This window comes from Ambystoma mexicanum, chromosome 4p (assembly GCF_040938575.1).
Source record: "Ambystoma mexicanum isolate Mex_15411 chromosome 4p, UKY_AmexF1_1, whole genome shotgun sequence".
NCBI lineage: Eukaryota > Metazoa > Chordata > Amphibia > Caudata > Ambystomatidae > Ambystoma > Ambystoma mexicanum.
The window spans coordinates 1058739070-1058758300 of record NC_090927.1 but is presented as its reverse complement, the minus strand read 5'-3'; the positions used below and the strand labels follow the sequence as shown (position 1 = coordinate 1058758300).

General features: G+C 43.2%; 1 protein-coding gene across 1 annotated transcript in view; it reads left to right on the top strand.

Moving 5' to 3' along the window:
• Positions 1-19231, top strand: part of RFX6 (regulatory factor X6) — a 491384-nt gene that overhangs the window by 466345 nt on the left and 5808 nt on the right. The window contains exon 18 of the mRNA XM_069605240.1: positions 18843-19058. Coding sequence (XP_069461341.1) covers positions 18843-19058 — 216 coding nt within the window. The remainder of the gene's footprint in view (positions 1-18842; positions 19059-19231) is intronic.

The following is a 19231-nucleotide window of genomic DNA, read 5'->3' as shown; positions in this document are numbered from 1 at the left end:
ATGTGGTTTATTGTGAATGTTGCTCAGCTCTTGTAGAGTCATCTCGTGATACTGCTTGATTTGATCTAAAATCCCCCCATTTACCTTTATGGTCTGAGCCACTATTAACACATCCACCTCTTTCAAACCTAAGCATGCCAACAACTTAACGCCCCTGAAGCACATTGTCTGTGGATCTCTCATCCCTTCACAATCTGGTGGTTTCCCCCATTTCTTCAGTCATTCCTTTAAGCTTTTTTCTGTTGTTTCAAAGATTAGATCCCCATGAAGAGGTTTCTAAACTACTCCGGCTCCTTGGGATAACATCCATTCATTGCTGCTGCCTCTGCTGTGAGATCAACCGATGTCATTACAATCACTAAGGAAGTGGAATGAGAAGAGTCGGAGTCATGTTCGCTGATAATGTATAGGCAGAACATTTACTGCAGCTTATTTATTCTATGTAAACAGGATTTTTTTCTTTTTCAGGATTGATAGCCTCGGTTTGCTGAACAAAGGGCAGCTGTTAATTACATGGTAGCGTTGATATAGTTGTCCATCTTTGAGGCCATTGTTACCTGTTATAGTTTGGCCCTCCTTCTTTCATTAAATCGGGTATATTCAAATGCAAAATTGTACTATAGATGCCAGAAATACAATAGTGAGGATTCATTACATAGGTGTCCTCGTAGGTGTCACCCAAAGGCATGTGTCACTCTTGCATAAGATCCCCTCAAGGATTCCGTGCAGCTCCTGCTCTTCCTTAGTCTGAACCACAAGCTGTGAAAAGCTTTATTTTCTTATCAAGGCATGTGTGTCACTTATAATCACATTGACACAGAAGAGCCTAGTTTCTCCTCCTGCCTCTAGCAATTACTGCTGTTTTCTCGATACCTCTAGAGGTGTCATATAAAAACAAGAGTCACGTACATTGTTCTCTCACTGTTACCTAAGCTTCTCTCCTCCCTCACAAATATTCCTGCTCCTAAACTCAGACCAGGCAGAACATGCATTGTTCACCCACTTCAAATCACTGAATGCATTACCCAGCTCTGTCAGAGCAAAACCTTTCTCACATTTAACCTTGATGCATCAGTCACTCACTGCCTTTACCTTCATTTTCTCCTATTGAAATGATGTAAGGCCACTTCAGTTGATTCCCCCTCCCCTAACTTTTACAAGCCTGCCTCCAGCAACAGCCTCCTGCCTTTTTGACATTTGCCTAAGACTGCAAATCAGCACCAATCATATGTTTGGCCATAGAGTTGAACCTAGGATGAACAGATATAGAAGATGGTCTGAAGTTCGATGGTCTGATCAAATGAAATTTGGGTGATTTGAGGTTCTAGTGGTAATGTCCATCCATACCGAGAAGGAAGTGAAGCTTGTCAGCAAGTCAGCCATGTTCATTATATTTAGCTTTGACTATTTCCCAGAAAACCCAGCTTTAAAATAGTTCTGTACTGCATTATGGAGATTCTCTAGCTGAGCACATTTTAAAAGCCAAAGCACAGATGCACTGGGTACAACTGGTGATGACTTAACATGTGGTCTCCCTTGATCTCATGAAAGGTTGCGAGAATCTCCTAATAAGTAATTATGCAGTGTGTTGATGAATATAGATCAATCAGATTCTACTGAAAGAGGTTCGAGAACATGAAAATGATAGTTATAAATTTGGTAAAAAGCATGAGAAACTTTGCAAACTTGTTTGCAAAGGTTTACACCTGTTTGAACCACTTTTGTAAACTTTTGGTTTACATTGTGATTACACTTGAGCAAACCATTTAGTTCTGCAAGTCTATTTGGATATGTTCCGTGAATTTGTATACCTTCCCATGTGTTACAAAACAGGAATACTTTGCAAACCTAATGAACACTTAATGTGTAATGCACAACTGTACATTTCCTTTACACCCGTAACATATTTGTAAACCTTTGCAAACCTAGTGTTCACCTCTATTTGTCAATATTAGTAAACATTTGGTTTGCAACATTTATTAATATTTGTAAACCTTTACAAACATACTGTACACTTCAAATTCGCCAATATTAGTAAACATTTGGGTTACAGCATTTACAATTGTTTGTTAACCTTTGCAAATAGTATTCAGTTCAGTATTTTAAGTAAACCTATACTTTATTAAATAATGATGTTGTATACTCCTGCAAACAAAATGTTGTAAAGGTTTCCTAATGTAACCTAGTAAGTATAGATTTTGAATCTATGGTTCCATGTGTTAATATCCCCGCAAAACTATTGCGATACAAAAATATTGCCATATTTTTGTGGTGATATTGAGCCATGGACCCTGCGGGGGACACCCCCGCAACCCCTGCATTATTTTTTAATGCGCTGGGAAACCCCTGCAACTCACGCTCCCACAAATTATCCCCCCCAAAAATATCGCCTATGGCGAGACAAACAACCATATGTACAGCGATATTTTTGTGGGGATAATACCCAGGGATACCGAATCTACTGCAGTAGCTGTTCTCCCCTCTCCACAGTGACTTAGAAAAGGCACATAAAGGTTGAAGAAAACAGCAGGACACATGAACAAAATTATAATAATTAAGTTATCAAAATATGTAAAGCCTCTCTGCCATGTGATTGCATGCCAACATTGCACTGCATGCGCCACACAAGACGGAGATCCATAAACAAACACACACAAACAATTGTAAGAACTGATTTTCTCTAGGACGCTAGTCTCTTGCAATACTGTGCCCATTTCACCGACATTTCTTATGAATTGTTGGTTCATCCTCCACTTATGGGTCTTTAGAGCACTAAAGTTAATTTTTACAGGGCAAATTAGTGTAATCAACTCAACATCTACTTAACATGCTTACAGCCATGTGAAGCCAATATGTTAGTGTGTTTAAACGGTAAAGAAAATGCTGCATACTGAACACTAGGCATATAGTGGCCACTGGCAAATTCAATCAAAAAGCGCTGATGAAGGCAGATGAGGTTTGTACAGCATAGCAACCATAGAAGAGAATTATAGGTGAAGCAAATGTACACTATATAAGAAACCCACAATAAAAGCAGAACGATTCTAAATACAAGATTGTATATTTGGGCATGCCCAGCATATGCATGTCCTAGCCTGCTAAAGTATTGTTTTTCACCTCCACCCAGCTTCATTGTAGAGCACCACCTCTCACCTCTGCAAAGTTGCATCAAAATCACAATCATTCTTATCCCAGATAATATCCTGCATGAGTTCATATTCCATGATTGCGCCAGGGAAATCTATCTAAAAGGCAGGCAACTCTTAACAAGGTCCATGCATCCAAAACAGAGTAATGCCGATTGCAATGTATGTGACTGTGGTCAAGTAATTGTTAATTGAGCCTTCCAAGAAATGGATTGGAGCATGTTGAATGTGGTCCTTGGAAATATAAAAACAAAACTATAAGGAGTTAGCCACATCTGCTCTTTCAATTCCCTGACACAACAACAATATCATCGTCGTAGCTTCTATGTCAGCCAACTGATTACTTTACCGAGTTCATTAAATAGTAATATTAACCATTTATAAAGCAAAAACAAACACTGTCAATGCCAACAGTTTGGGCTTTTCAGTAAGCATGGGAAAGGCACTTTTCAGGCACTTCCATAGTTGTATTAACTGGCCATTTATGGTAGCAGAAGCGAAATGCTGCAAGTACCTGGGCATCTAATAGCAGTGCCTGGCAAATGCCTAACACTTATATACAAACCAAACTGGTTGGCTTTGCCAATGCTTGTTCTTAACTGGACTTTAGTGAAATACACGCGTAGTGCTTATAGAATGAGTGGCTGAAGGCAGACCTCCTTCAAACATTTCTATTGCACCACTGGGTGTTTACAGCTCCAACTAAGTCATTAATACTCGGAAGACTGCTTTGATAAACCACTAGCAGACACTCCAGGTGCAATGTTTGATAATAGGTCTTGATTAAAGTGAGTTCAAAGAGTTCTCATGAGAAGACTGTTTTGGGCGTTAAGGGGCAGGAACTGGGTGTGAATGGCCATAGAGATTAACATGACAATAGGCAGTAAATGAGTGGGCAAATACCTTCAAGCTGTGTGTCCCTCCTCATATGCCATTTCTCTCCATCTGTACTCTAATGCAATAGTTTGAGGTTATAGGTGGCTCTGCCATCCAATAGCCCATACTAATAACAACAAATTATTTCTTCAGTTTTAAGTGTTCAGAGTCTTCAATAGATCTTTCTGGAAGATTATTTCCTGTTCGAAACCAACATCATGTATGGTATAAAAGGCATTGCAGGCTAGCAGAGATAGTTATCTGGCCAGGATCAGGGTTTTGTCAAGTGGAACAGTTAAAAATATACTCTACTAATTCTCCAGTTTATCGAGGCATGTCACTTACTCCTTTTGAAATAGGTGTGCACAGCAATGGGTTCTGCATACCCATTTTGTGAAGTTTGGTGTGTCTTCTGTATGCCCTTGGTATGGGACTATTGGTCCCTTAGCCACTTTGTGACACTCTGTAAAGCCCATTGTAATGTTGGTATAAAATTAGCATGGTGTTGCTGGCTACCTATAGCATGCATAACTCAAATTCTAAAAAAGCAACACGAGGACTATTAGTTCATTGTTGCTTATTGCTTAGGAAGGAAAGAAGGAACGAACGTATGAAGGAAAGAAGGAATGACGGAAAGAAGGTAAGAAAATAACAATTGCCACAGAGTGGCAGACCGCTTATAGCGAGCGCCTCCACGATGACTGATTGTAAGAAAGTAGGTAAACCATTAGCAATGTGTGGCAGACCGCTTGGATCGTGTGCCTTCACAGTGCCTCTGATTCGAAGAAAGGAAGACGATGATTAGAAAAGTGTGGCAAACTGGTCAGAGACAGATATTCAATATGGAGTCCAAAGGAATGGAGGCCAGAACAGAGAATCCCAACCTTGAGGGGAGGGATAATTGCACAAGGAGGGCACAAACAAAACCTAACTTTAAATGGGGAGCTGATCTAAAAAGGCTCACAAGACTCAGACACTTGTGCAGATTACCTCACTAGGCTCAAACATGTATGGACCGTGGGACATAGAAGGTTTATTATTGCTTTACATACATGTGTAGTCTCATAAAGTCTAACCCTTCAAACAAATTCACCTTAGCGCTTTCAATTCCAGAGGTTACACAATCTTCAGTGAAAGATAGGCCTATGATGCTAAGTTCTGTAGTGCTTTTAATCAATCACCAATAAACCCATAACCGATTCAGAACAACCACCCCAAAGTACAGATGTTTTATTGATTATCAATCCTGGTTACCATTAAAATCCATCACCAAAATAAATCAGTGTGGTGTTGCTGTTCCCCCTGACCTAATCATATTAGCAGAAACCCAACTCATGCTTGTAAAACTCATTAGGTGGAAACCCTAATGTAAAATTAAGTTTAATATATTTTCAAATCCCCACACTTACATTAGCAGTTGTGTAGCTCTCTTACCTGCCAGCTGACAAGGCATATAAGTGACAGAGTTTCCCAGCCTTAGATGCATGAGATGTCCTTAGGAACCAGAGAAATGTCCACGCCTATCAAGGATACTCGTCGCCCCTTTGAACAGTGTGACAAAATAGTGAACAACTAAACCCAGAGGGGTGACTTATTGATTGCGTCCCTTTTCTTATCCCCAATCCCGAGCTATGTGGAGTGACAACAAGGAAGCAATTAGTAACCAGACTTAATTGTGTCTTTATGCAACTATAGACTCAGAACTCTCATCATAGATGAACAGCCCCTGGGATAACCGGATTTCAATTTGTGGCTTTTGTGAACCATCCTTGGGGTATTCCTGGTTGTAGCACAGGAGGGGTTCTACAGTAGAGAGAACTGAAGCTAGGGAAGTCAGGAGTTAAATGGGACAATTTAGCGAAGCACTCCTTACTCGCTTCACTGCTTAGGAAACAAGTTATAATGGAAAAAATATGCATCTAGCAGTGACATATACTGGAAGCTCGAATTGAACTAAAGACATACAGGCACTCCTGGTGATACTGCTGGAAGCGGAAGGACCCTGCAAAAACGAGAAGTAATATGCAAGAACGTGGCAAAGTCACAACTCTTGTTTTACCTGGCTAAATACCTAATCTGGGTATTATAAGAGATGAGCAGTCAGGATCTCAGTAACAGGCAGTTTTTCGAGACACTGCTTGCTAGTTTCCCTGTTCATTTTATGTGCATGGTCAGGAGACATTGGGAACTACGGTACCGGTAAGCATGCTGGTACTGTAGTTCCCGGACCGGCAAACTAAGAGTTCTGCTCGCGGGTGCCATTGCGGCTGACAGGTCTGACCTGGCGGCTGTACCGGCACCCGTGAGCAGAGCATGTCTGGGGTCTCAAATGGGAATGGGGAAGAATATTTTCGGAACCCAGGAATGGGCAATTACCAGGTCCAGCAAGGCCGTAATGACCCGGTAATTGCCCATTCCTGGGCGCTGGAAATAAATAAATACCGGTGGCAGCCTCGTAATGAGGCCCATTGAGCCTTCCCCTGGTGGCCATCTTGGTAAACACTAGACCTGCACGTCTAGAAAGATAACGTATCCCACCTGGTGGTCATGTTTAGTAACACTGAACTTGCGTTACTGTTACATAGCACTCTGAGCGAGGTTCACAGAGAGCAGGATTAAAAGGACTTCTTAACGTTACATCCCATAAGGAATTTTAATGGCAATAACGGCGAGTCCACATAGTTTGCCAAAGTCTCCCTGGCAGCAGGTGGAATGCCCTAACCATAACAGTCCTAACAATAAGTACGTCTTGTAATGTAAGTAATCTCACTATCATCTTCCTGTTATCACATTTCTAGGTGTCGACATTTTCTGTGACTAATCAAAATAAAGAATTGATGATCAGGTTCGAGCCAGGAGCAGCTCCTAGGTATCTGGCATCATCTAGAATACAGGAACTGTATTTGGAGAATTAGCTGCTAGTACATGGCATGCCACAAATGTAACCTTCATATGAGATTCAGACTATTGTCCATTAAATATTCATCACTGGAATTTTAATTGGGATTGGAAATTTGTTCGCTAATGTGTTTCATATTATTATGGTGTTATTTTTTTGTGGAAATTTTACTTTAAACTATACGCAATGTGTGTTATTGATATTCTTCAATTAACTTTTAAATGCCTTATTTGTGTCATAATGCTCCTTAATACACATTTCCAAAACCCGTTATTTTCAAAAAGGTTTATTAGTATGGCACCAGTTTCACTAGGGACGTCGCGCCTGGTAGTTGTTGGTATCAAGCCAACGAGGCTCTTTCAAGGGTATCTGGACTTTCCATCTAACAATTATTCATTGAATACCTTTCCATTGAAAATTATTCATTGAATAATTTTCGATGGTTAATTTCGATGCATAATTAGGGTTAGGGGTAGGGTTAGATCAGGGGCCAGGGTTAGATTTAGGGTTAGATTTAGGGTTAGATTAAGGGTTATGGTTAGGAATAGGGTTAGGGATAGGGTTAGATTTAGGGTTAGATTAAGGTTAGGGTCAGGTTTAGGGTTAGGGTTAGGTTTAGGGTTGGAGTTAGAGTTAGGGTTGGGGGTTGGGTTAGGGTTAAGGGGGGTGTGTGGGGGGGTTAGGGAAGGTGGGGGGGACCCCCCCCAATATAAAATAAACATTAAAACGTTACAAGGAGCTGGCCAGTTCCGAAATTTCAGCACTGGACAGCTCTGTGTAATGTTTTAACGTTACAAAAAAATGCATCAAAATGCTATTTTTTACATTTTAAAGTGCATATCCATCTAAACCTCTTCATTTATATAGTGAATGGACTGGTTTAGATGGAAATGCACTTTTACATGTAAAAGATAGCATTTCGATGCAATGGCATTCAATGGATTTGCATTTTGATGCATTTCCATTGATGGAAAGACCAAAAACATCTTTGAAGCTACAAGCATGAGATAAATTGCTCCTAGCAATTTCACTTCCTGCTTTCCATTTGAGGAGGATAAAAGAGAAAGAAATGGCCATTCTTGCACATGGTACCGACATTGAACAAAAGTCATATCTCAATATTTTTGTGCTGAATGGCGATATACGATATATATGTCGACATTCTTTATGTAGGTTAAATGCTCAGTTGTAAACCACCAACTACATGTGAGATGTCACAAACACCTTTATTTATAAGCCAGTGGGCCTCATGGCAAGTTTGCCGGTCTGGAAATAAGGATGCCGTTAAGCTCACCGGCCCCCTTGTTTCCGGACTGGCAAACTACCTGTTTGCCTGCCGGAGCCACTGAGCCCAACAGGTCAGACACTGCCAGGCACAGCGGTCATGGTGAGCAAACCCGTCACAGAAGCACCAGCACTGTAAGCGCCGGTGCTTCCATGTCCCCACTGCCATAGAGTCCTTGGAATGGGGATTAACACATTTACCGGGGCCTGACTTCCCAGCCGGAACAGTTTTACGGGTCCAGCAGGAACCCGCCGGAAGCAACGGCAGGGTTACCGCCGGCCTCTAAACCTACCCCTAATCAACCATGCACAGCTTGGTTCTAGGTTTAATAATGTTTCCTCTCCTGACACCACTGCAAGCAACCCTTTGAACCTACAAACAACACCTACGACCATTGCTAAACCAAAACCTAATCCAGACCTTATGAAGCAGTCTGTATCCCCCTATAGTTCGCCTACCTGACCGTCATTCTAAGAATTTGCCAGTGATTAAAGGTGCCCTTATCAATGCCAAATCTATGGTAGCCAACTCTACAGACAACGCCGACCTCATCATGGCAAATCAGTTAGACGTTTCAACCATAACAGAGACTTGGCTTCACCCAGCAGCAGGACCCACCTTGTCCCCATCTATTCCAGAGAATTATTCTATCCTCAGGCTAGATAGAGAAACTTCGAGAGGAGGAGGCATTGCCTTTATTGCTAAAACACAACTGGGTTTATGACTCACACAGCAGCCATTGTTCCCTTCCGGTGAACTCTTATCATTAAAACTACCACTTTTACCTTACCGCACTTTGACTATGCAACTCGTTTACAGGCCACCTAGCCCCATCTCCACATTTGAGAAAGATATTACTGCCTTACTCACTACTAATGCAAAACCTGGCTTGCAAATGTTAATACTTGGTGACTTCAACCTTGGATTGAATGACCCGAATGATGCAATTGCCTCTACCCTTGCTAACTCCATTGCTGAGGTAGGCCTCACCCACAGAATCAACCTGCCTACTCATATTAAAGGTTGCACCTTAGACTGGCTTGCGGACCTCAATTGTAAGACTACTATAACATCCATTGAACCCTGTGCACGGACCGATCACCATCTCATCTCCTTCTCCATTCAAGACGATCTACAACTCAACTCTCCCAGCCAAATGGCCTCGTCAGCCTTAACCAGAAATAAGCACAACATAACTGTTAATAACTTATTGCTGCTTCTCCACAATATCATTAACCCTACCAATCTTAGTACAGACCCTGTAGCACTAGTAGAGCTCTATCAACCAAGCTATTGATAAAATAGCTCCACTAAAATTATGTAAAGGGAAGACTAGAGCCCACCTCAACTCCTGGTATACTCCTAAGCGTGAAGCGACTTGCAATGAAAAAAGGCAGGCAGAATCCCTGTGAGAAAATAACCCCACAGCTCAGAATAAGAATAATCTTAGTAAAATAGCTGCCGGATATAAATTGTAGATATTCCAAACCAAAAGAGAATCTTTTAACAATAGAATTACTAAAGCCAGCTCCAGTACAAGGGAACTATTTACTATCCTAAGAGAACTTGAATCTCCTGCTATTCCTACTGACACTTGCATTAAAGACAAAACTTGGTGCACTAATATACAAGATGTGTTATGTAACAACATTTTTCTGTTACAGGAAAAAATTAAAGTGAAAAAAGCTAGCCTAACTCCTAATCCTAATTATTTACAGTTGCAGGATGTTCCTAAGATTCCAAGCAAACAGGTCAATCAATTTAAATTTGCACCGGTTTCCGTCCATGAGGTGGAGAACGTAATAACATCACTTAAACCTTCCAGATGTTTAGGGTACTCCTGCCCAGCATCTATAATCAAAGAGGCAGCTAGGGATTTAGCGCCTTTCATCGCCACACTAATCAACTCCTCTTTTGACACATGCACAGTCCCAACTAATCTTAAAGATGCTTGGGATCTTCTTCTTCTCAAGAAATCCAACTTAGATCCGAGTATCCCCACTAATTATAGACCGATCACTACGGTACCTTTTCTCTTGAAAATACAAGACAAGGCAGCATACCTCCAGATTCAGACCTACCTTGAAACTAACCACTTGCTAGGACTCTGCCAATCAGGCTTCAGACCGAGAAATGGTGCAGAATCTGCGCTCATTGACCTCAAAAACCAAATGGATGAGCTGAAGGACAAAGGAGATTTAGCCATTCTTCTCCTCCTAGATTTGTCTGCTGCTTTCCATTTTGGTGGACCACAAAGTGCTATGTAACCATCTGTCCTCTGCGCCACATTTCTCTACTGAAGCCACCGCTTGGATCCAATCATTCCTAAATAATCACTCTATGAGAGTGTTCTCTGCCACATCATCAGTAGATCCAGTACCAGTAACTTGTGGAGTACCTCAGGGTTCCTGCATCTCCTCTACAATGTACAACATTTTCACTAAGTCATAATTTGATGACCTGGATAATCCGGCTGTCTCCTACACTAACTATGCGGACAACACTCAGATTCTCATCCCCATTGCAGGTGACTATAACACAGATGTGGCATGGATTAACAAAATGTACCTGATTATACAAGCCGGGATGGCCACACACGGATTCTGTTTTAATGACGATAAGACAGAGCTCTTGCTCATTGGCCCTTCAGGGAAACTTAACACACTTAGTAACCTCTTTTAATCAGTTGACATTGATGGTATTAACATTAAAGTTTCCAAAGACCCTAGGCTTCTACCTTGACTCAGCACTGAATTTGAACAAACAAGTGAATGCAACTGCCTCAGCCACTAGCTATAGTGGCTGTAAGCTTATTAACGCCTGTAAACCATTTCTGTCCTCCAATAGTTGCATTTCTTTAGCAAGAGCTCTCATTCTGTCTAAATTAGATTATTGTAATGCACTCTATCTAGGAACCAGCAAACAGAACATTATCAAACTGCAAACTTTCCAAAACAATGCCCTAAGAACGGTGCCAACTGTCCCTAGAATGCAGCACATATCAATAGCCAGGCGCACCACAAAGTGGCTCGCTATCCAGGATAGAATCACATATAAAACCTTAACCCTTACCTATAAATGTCTTTCCAATCTGGCCCCTAAATATTTAGTGGATAAATTCCACAAGTATACCTCAGAATGCCCTATCAGAACCTGCTAACTGTCTCAAGGTCCCAAAATTCAAACTTAAGAAAGCAGGGGGAAGCAGCTTCCCAGTTTTAGCAGCTCAGCTATGGAAATCCTTGCCTGCAACCTTAAGAGCATCCCCTTCTCACTAGATGTTCAGGAAAGGAACCAAATTGTGGATGTTCTCCACTGATGTGTAATACTGCCACTTCCATCAGTTAGCACTACACATCCTGAATACTCTGCCTGCCTTATATACTACTGTAAATATTTCTTTTATTGCAATGTATTTCAAAGTTTTTGTAATTCCTGGGAAATTCGGTCACACTGCTGCGATTCCATGTCTGAATTAATTGTATATAATTGTTATCTGTTTTTATGTAATCTGTTTTTAAGTAACCGTGTAATATACAATGCGCCCAGATACCCCAGGGTTCGGTGCGCTATACTAATAAATAAACAAACAATCATGAGGCCCTTTGATTAAAATAAAGTGCAAATACAGGGTTCCTCTTCCTATTTGAGAATACACACAGCTTTGTAAATTTCAAAATGTTAATGAAAAATTGTAGTATATGTAATAATGGACATATGTATATATCTCGATGTTAATGAAATGGGGCCTCATTCCGAGATTGGAGGTAGCCATGGCGCAATTTGCCACACGTCCTTTACGGCTCCCGCTAAGGGACCTCGGAATTGGGTGGTAAGGGATTACCGGCACCGGTCTCCTTACCGGTGCCTGGCATCCCTTACCGCCCACCTCGGAATGAGGCCCCTTGTCTCATCCTATATTAATTTTGAAAATATATCGATATATCTCCAAAACTCGATATATCATCCAGCCCTACATAGTTTGGTATTCACCCTCTGTCTCCTGCAATAGCAGTTGTGCCAATGTTGCATTATCCATTGGCTGTCTCACATTTATACAGGATGTGATGGGAGGAAGGCAGTGTTTCATATCTTGTGGGGATAATGAGGGTGTGGGAAATTATTCTTATGCTGACTGTACCGAAAGAGCTGTTTATCTCACGAGGTAAATGCCTCAGATAGTAAGAAAAGTATTGAGATTGAAGAGGTAAAGTAGAGTGCAATGAATTATAGCCATATACATTCAAAATTGCATTAAAAATACTACAAATCTTAAATGTGTTCTGTGACTCCTAGAATAAAGCATTGTACCAAACCCTCATTCGAGGTGCCAGAAACTCAGGAGAAATGTGACAGAATCGACATGTTTTTTATTGAAAAAATAGAAGAAATCTGAGAGACCATCGAATTACTCTCTCACAGCATTAACATCCCCTTCACACCGGCACGCACACTGCTCCCCTGCACCAAATTCTCTACTCTCTTTCCCCCAGATCTCCTAAAAATGATTGCCTCCCTCAAACCTACTTTTTTCTCTGATGATATAATTGCAGCCTCCATCCCTAAACAAGTGACGGGCCCAGCACTCAATTTGGTTCTCAGCATCATCAATGCCTCCCCCCAGAAGGATCATTCCCGGACACCACCAAGACTGGTCTCATATGACCTCTTTTGAAAAAAGCAACCCCAGATCCAGATGACCTGGCCAACTACCAGCCCATTTCAAACCTCTGGTTTATTGGCAAAATCTTGGAAAAAGTAGTTGCTACACAACTACTTGCCAGAATCGAACAACTCCACCTCCTAAATGACTTTCAGTCAGGGTTCCACCCCCAAGTGCAGCATTGAATGGGCCACTTGTTTTCCCACTCTTATAATAACCAAGTGCTGACAATCGCTGTTTCTCACACTTGCTCTTCTTTGGCTTAGACAATGCTTGTGTAGGTCAGTTGCAACTATTGCTTCTTTCTCACTATTGCAATAGGGTTTACCAACAACTTGCTTCTTAATTGCCCTCTCTTGGCTTTGGCAATGTTGGTTGATATGATATGGCATTTGTAACAAGCCTATACACAGGTGTTTCAAGGCGCGACGAGGCAAGGAAGGGGGAACACAGGGAGGACAGAGGCAACGATCTTACTAGGCCAAGTGACATTGAGATCGTGCAAGTGCAGGAAAGGGGGAGGGGAAAAGTACCTGGGGAGATGGGGGGGCAGTGCTGCACATGGGATCAAAACAAACACAAGTAGTGCAGCCAGCAGGTGGCGGGTGCAAGAGTAAGTGCAGACAGCAGGTGTCCAAACGTGCAGGTACGGGCACTGTAGGGTTACAAATACAGACCCATGTGTGAGGGTTGCCAAGAGGCAGTGCGGTGTGCACCTGGGAGAGTGGGGACCTGGGCCCGAAATCAGAGGGTAGCCACGTGACCAGTGTAGCATCAGACAGGAAATCAGCAGGGTAGATGAAGAGAGAAGGCAGAAGCAAAGAGGAAGGCCTTGAGGTGCTTCCGGAACCGGAGATGGTTCTCCTCGAGTTTCAGAGAGGCAGGGAGACTGTTCCAGGGGGAGGCCCCAGCCAAAGAAAGAGATCTACCACTAACTAGTTGCTCGGAGAAGCAACTTACCCTGGGGCATTTGCAGGTGGAGGAGCGAAGAGCTTGAATAGGAAGTTATTTACTAAGAGAGAGTTGGAGGTATTGAGGACCCAGGCCCCAGAAGGCCTTGTAGCCAATGCAGAGGGTCTTGAACTTAATCCTCGCAGCCACTGGTAGCCAATGCAGAGATTTCAGTGCTGGAGAGATACAATCCCTGGGCTTGAGGCCAAGGAGAAGTCTCGCAGTCCTGTTGTGGATGAGTTGCAGAGGGTGGAGAGTAGAGGCAGGCAGATTTAGAAAGAGACTGTTGCAGTAGTCCAGCCTAGAGAGAACCAGAGCTCTAGAGACGGTGAGCTTCTGGGGGAAGGAGAGGAAAGGAAGAATACTTCTGAGGAGGTGCAGTTGGTAGTTTGACTTCTTAGAGACGTCAGAGATGTGAGGAGAAAAGGAGAGTGTGGAGTCGACTCACAGGCGAGAGCAGGAAGAGGGCCAAGGGAGGCCGTCCAGAGAGTGACAGGAAAAGAAAGGAGGGTGCAGGTGTGCCGATGAGGAGAATCTCTGTCTTATTGGCATCAAGACAGAGATCGTTGGCGGCACACCACTCGTGGAGGGAAGACAGACAGTCAGGGATGAGAGAAGGAGAAGAGGTGGCAGAAGGGAGCCTCAAAACGAGTGGAATGTCATCCCCATAGCACTGAAAGTTGGAGCAGAGAGCAGCAATGCAGTGGGCGAGAGGTGCCAGGTATTGGTTGAACAGCCAGGTAGAGAGGCTAGACCCCTGGAGAACACCACAGAGTGAGACAGAGGAAAGGAAGGACCCAAGTTGGACCTGTGAGGGTCGATCAGTGAGAAACGAGGTCAGCCAGGCCAGGGCATGATCTGTGATACCCAGGTCATCACAGAGATGATTGAGCAGGATGCCATGGTTGACCGTGTCAAAGGCAGAAGAGAGATTGCATAATATGAGGACAGAGGGGAGATTAGAAAGCAGGTCTTCACAGATGTTCAGGAGAGCAGTTTCCATGCTTCTGGGTTCTCTGAATCCAGACTGATGGTCATGGAGAAAACCAACAGATTCAGTGTGAAGATTAAGCTGGGAGATGGCCAGCTTTTCCAGGAGTTCACTCAGGAAAGGAGTGATGGAGATCGGGCGATAGTTAGCTGGGCATGAGGGGTTGGCTGAGGGTTTCTTGGGAAGAGGGTGCACAAGAGAGCACTTCCGGGGGGATGGGAAGGCGCCAGGGCAGGAGCGAGGGTGTCAATGTGGTCCTTGATGGTTTTGGAAGAACTGGGAAGAACCTGTTTTGACGAGACTTTCATAGATCAGAATTGTCTAGAAACCTTGTCAGGGGAGAACAGAGGAAAGGAAGAGAAAGAGGGAGGAGAGGTGGCCTTTGGGGGCCCAGCGGTAGAGAAGAGAGTAGAGAGTAGAGAGTAGAGGGTGGAGGAGGAGGAGGAGAGGACGAGAGGGCGGTCAGGATGTCCTGGGCTTTAGAGATGAAATGAGAAGCCAGGCCTGTGCAGAGGGACTAGGAGGGGACAGGAGAGGTAGAGACTGCAGCAGGTTTGACCAGCTCCTTGCAGATTTTAAAGAGTTCAGCCAAGTTGTTAGATGCTGTAGAGACGCAGACTTGGATGTAGTTTATCTTCTTAGTGTGGACAGAGAGCCTGTATTGCCTTTGGAGCAGGCGGCAGGCCAGTTTGTCAGAGGATGTGTAGGAAGCTAGCCATTTCCTCTCAGCCACCCTGCACTTGCGTTTAAGGGTGACGAGGTCCGAGTCATACCAGAAGTTGCAAATGGCTTTGGGCTTCAAGCGTATCCTCATGACAGGGGCAAGAACATCAAGAGAATCAGAGATAGAAGAGTGGAACATGGAAAATGCTGTGTCAGCATGTGAGTCAGCCAGAGGAGGAGGAGGGAGAGAGAAAGTGGTGGCCAAAGCCAAGTTTGGCCTGAGGGGTAGAGAGGGAGAGATGGGAGGAAAGGAGAAAGTGATCACTCCAGGAGAGAAGAGTGGTGAGGGGGATAGAGAGGGGGAGGTCTGAGGAGATCAGAACGTCCAGAGTGTGCCCTGCAGAGTGAGTCGGGCCAGAGGGTAGAATTGAAAGAGAGAGAGTGTCGCAGAGGTCACTAAAGAGTCCAGAGAAGGGACAGGAAGCATCCTGGTGGATGTTAAAGTCTCCAAGAAGGAGGAGTTGACTGGTCAAGGCCAGGAGGGAGGAGGAGAGGTCCATCCACTTGGAGAGGAAGAACCTGATCTGACCAGGTGGCCGATAGATAGTAGCCACGGTAAGAGGGTGGCCAGGAGAGAGAGAGCATACAGACAAGGCATTTCGAAAGATGAATAGGTCTGCATAAGAATGACAGATGCAGGAATCCACTCAGGGAAGATCAAGGCTACACCCTCTCTGGAACGGTTTGGTCTTATTAACTTGCTGTAATATTGCCTTCTCTTGGCTTTGGCAAGTACTCTGACCTTTTATAAGTACACTGATACCTTTCTGGTCTGTTCCCAAAGTTCGTATACTTCTGCCACTTTATCTTCTTTGTTTCAGTCCAGTTTTCAGAGTAATTATTATTCTTCCACTTCACTTTCTTTACATCAGTTCAGTATTCAAAATGATTATCTGGGGTGAGCACAATACTATTTAACTCACCGGGTACCGCATACGTGTCCGTTCACTCTGCTGACTCCGGTTAACGGTGCTGGTGTTTAGTGTTTCCATTTCCTTGGAGTCCCTTGAGACTCCATGGGAATGGGAACCTACCGTTCCACTGCCGGCCATTAGATCCCGGTATTACTGGGATATTAGGTGGCGGAAATGGTAAACTGAGGTTGCCGGTAGGCAAATTACTCTGGCAAATGAAAACCAATTGAATACAAGATCCATTTGACATCCATTCGTGTGACTCTAATTTTGTTGGGCTAAGACTTGTCATTACACTATTAGCTACATTGTAATATTTTTGAATCTAGCAGCGCAAATTACTAGTGGAACTCAGCCCTTGCTGGTTTTGTTGTCTACCTATATAAGTAGAAAACACATGCGTCAGAAGAACTGAGTTCCCCGCCCGAGCACACACTTGTTGAATTCTGAGCTTGGGGAGGGCAGGGGGAAGGTGGTTAGAACTTCTGACCCATGTGTTTTCTATGTATGCTCTGCAGCTCAGCATCAGCCAAGAACCATCCTGATTAATGAAGTGTGGCCCCTCTTACTTCAACATTATTTACCTATGTAAGTACATAAGGGGGGCGGCATGGAAAGCTGATAGTAACATGTCACTGCTATGATATATTCTAACTGCCCATCTATATCCAAGGAACTTTAATTGCAGGGAAAACTACAAAGGTATCCTTTCTGTAAACCCCATATAGCTGACGATTTCAGCAACACAGTTTGTAGGTTTCTTTATAGAAGTTATTTCAGCAAAGAGAATCACCCTCATTCCGAGGTTGGTGCTAGTCATGGCGTTATTAGCGCCATGACTAGCACCAATACCGGTACCGCCACCGACGTGGTTGTATGGGGACTTACCGGTCCATTCCGCCCTTTGCGGGGCCGGTAAATCCCCATTTCAAATGCCATTCCCCATTCCCATTTGAGCCCCCATAGGGCTCAATGGGAAGGCGGAAGGCGGCCATAACGGTACTGCAAATTGCGGTACCGTTATTGACCCCGGTATCCCTTTGCGGGTCCCGTCCTTAATGCCTGCTAAAAGCAGGCGTTAAGGGAGGGACCCGCAAAGGGACCTCGGAATAGGGCGCAAAGGGATTACTGGCACCAGTGTCATTACCGGTGCCCGGTATCCCTTTGCGCCCGGGTCGTAATAACTCCCAATGTATCCAAGTGAGGAAAAAGCATTTAGTCCACATCCAGGAAACTTGTACACTTGTGTAGCAATTATATACTGATCCAACACCCTTCCCACTCTCTTTACTGACTTCTCTCTGCCCCATCCCGACATCATACTCAGATAATACTAACATTCTCATCCTTATACTTGCCCGCAGCATATATGAAACCTTTAATAACGCACTCCATGCGCCCACTATCCCTTCTACCAGTCAACTGCACTTTGTTTTTTTTAATTTTCAGAACTCTGACAAACCTTTAAGATAAAACTAATTTTATGTTTGAAAGCATTAAAAAACAGCAAACATAACATAATTTACAAGTGTTATAAATTTCTGCAAAAAGAATGTTCACTCAACCTCTCTGGAAAAACAAATATTGAGTTTTCAAAACATTTTCACCATTGCACTAAAGTGTTGTAAATCGTGTTTTTGTGGTTTACAAACCTTGGAAAGCATATTAAACCTTACCATTACTATGGTTTACGGATATGCAGCATATTGTAAACATAAGGCATGCTTATTGTTTACATCCATGTAAACATTTTGCAGACACAATGTTCACTCCTAGAAAAATTGTGTAAACATCAAGTAAATATCAAGTTTGCAAAGCGTTTGCAACATCTTTGAAAACAGTTGTAAATCTATGGGTTTGCTATGGTTTACAAATTCAGAAAAATGTATAATCCATTGTTTCCATTCAGTGTTCAAATTTGGGTTCATTCTGTATCTATTAGTATCACTAAATTCATTTTGTCAACCTTATTTTGTTCTGAGAATACCCTGATAGAATGAAATAACTGCATAAATGTAAAGGTTATTGGAAGAAAAAGTAGGACAGACTGCTTCGCATCCTCAAATCACTGACCTATTGTTCTGTGCAAACCTGCTTCATGTTAACTTCTCAGTAAGCTGGGCTCTTTAGTACCATTTATGAGCCAAACTAACCTGGCTTTTAGAGCTTAGTGCTGGATCACCTCGCGGATCCGAGAGCTGCAAAGCAAATATTTTATCAGGCAATCTCTCGCCCTAACCCTTGGCCCTTCTCTTAGCAGAATCAGTCTGCCTTTGTTTGTTTAACCAGAGCCTGCTCGGAGCATATGTGGCGGCCTAGGTACATATTTCATATTGCTAACAATATGGTGCTGGTGGCTTCTTTATTCTTCTTTCTATTTCCTTTTGTGTGCAGGTTACTATGGAAACGGTGTCACCTACCAAGAATCCCAGCGCCTTGGGTCCCTGATAGATCAACACGTGTCTGTAATTAGTAGCGTGAGCAGCCTTCGGACACTGCCTTCCTACAATGACATCCATGACCCCCTAAACATTTTAGATGACGGCGATCGGAAGCAGTCAGACGCCTACTACACCGACGCATCTTCACTTGTGTGTCGGAACTCAATGGGTATGTTCAGTGGATGGCTAGTGTTGTATCAGTCTAGATACAGTTGTAATGCTTCTGATGAGAAACATACATATGTTGGGTATGGCCTACATAGGAAGCCATTAGCGACTGTTTCCATTTCTATATGCTATATCGTCCTGCTGTGACGTCATAGCACAGGATTATGAAGGCCA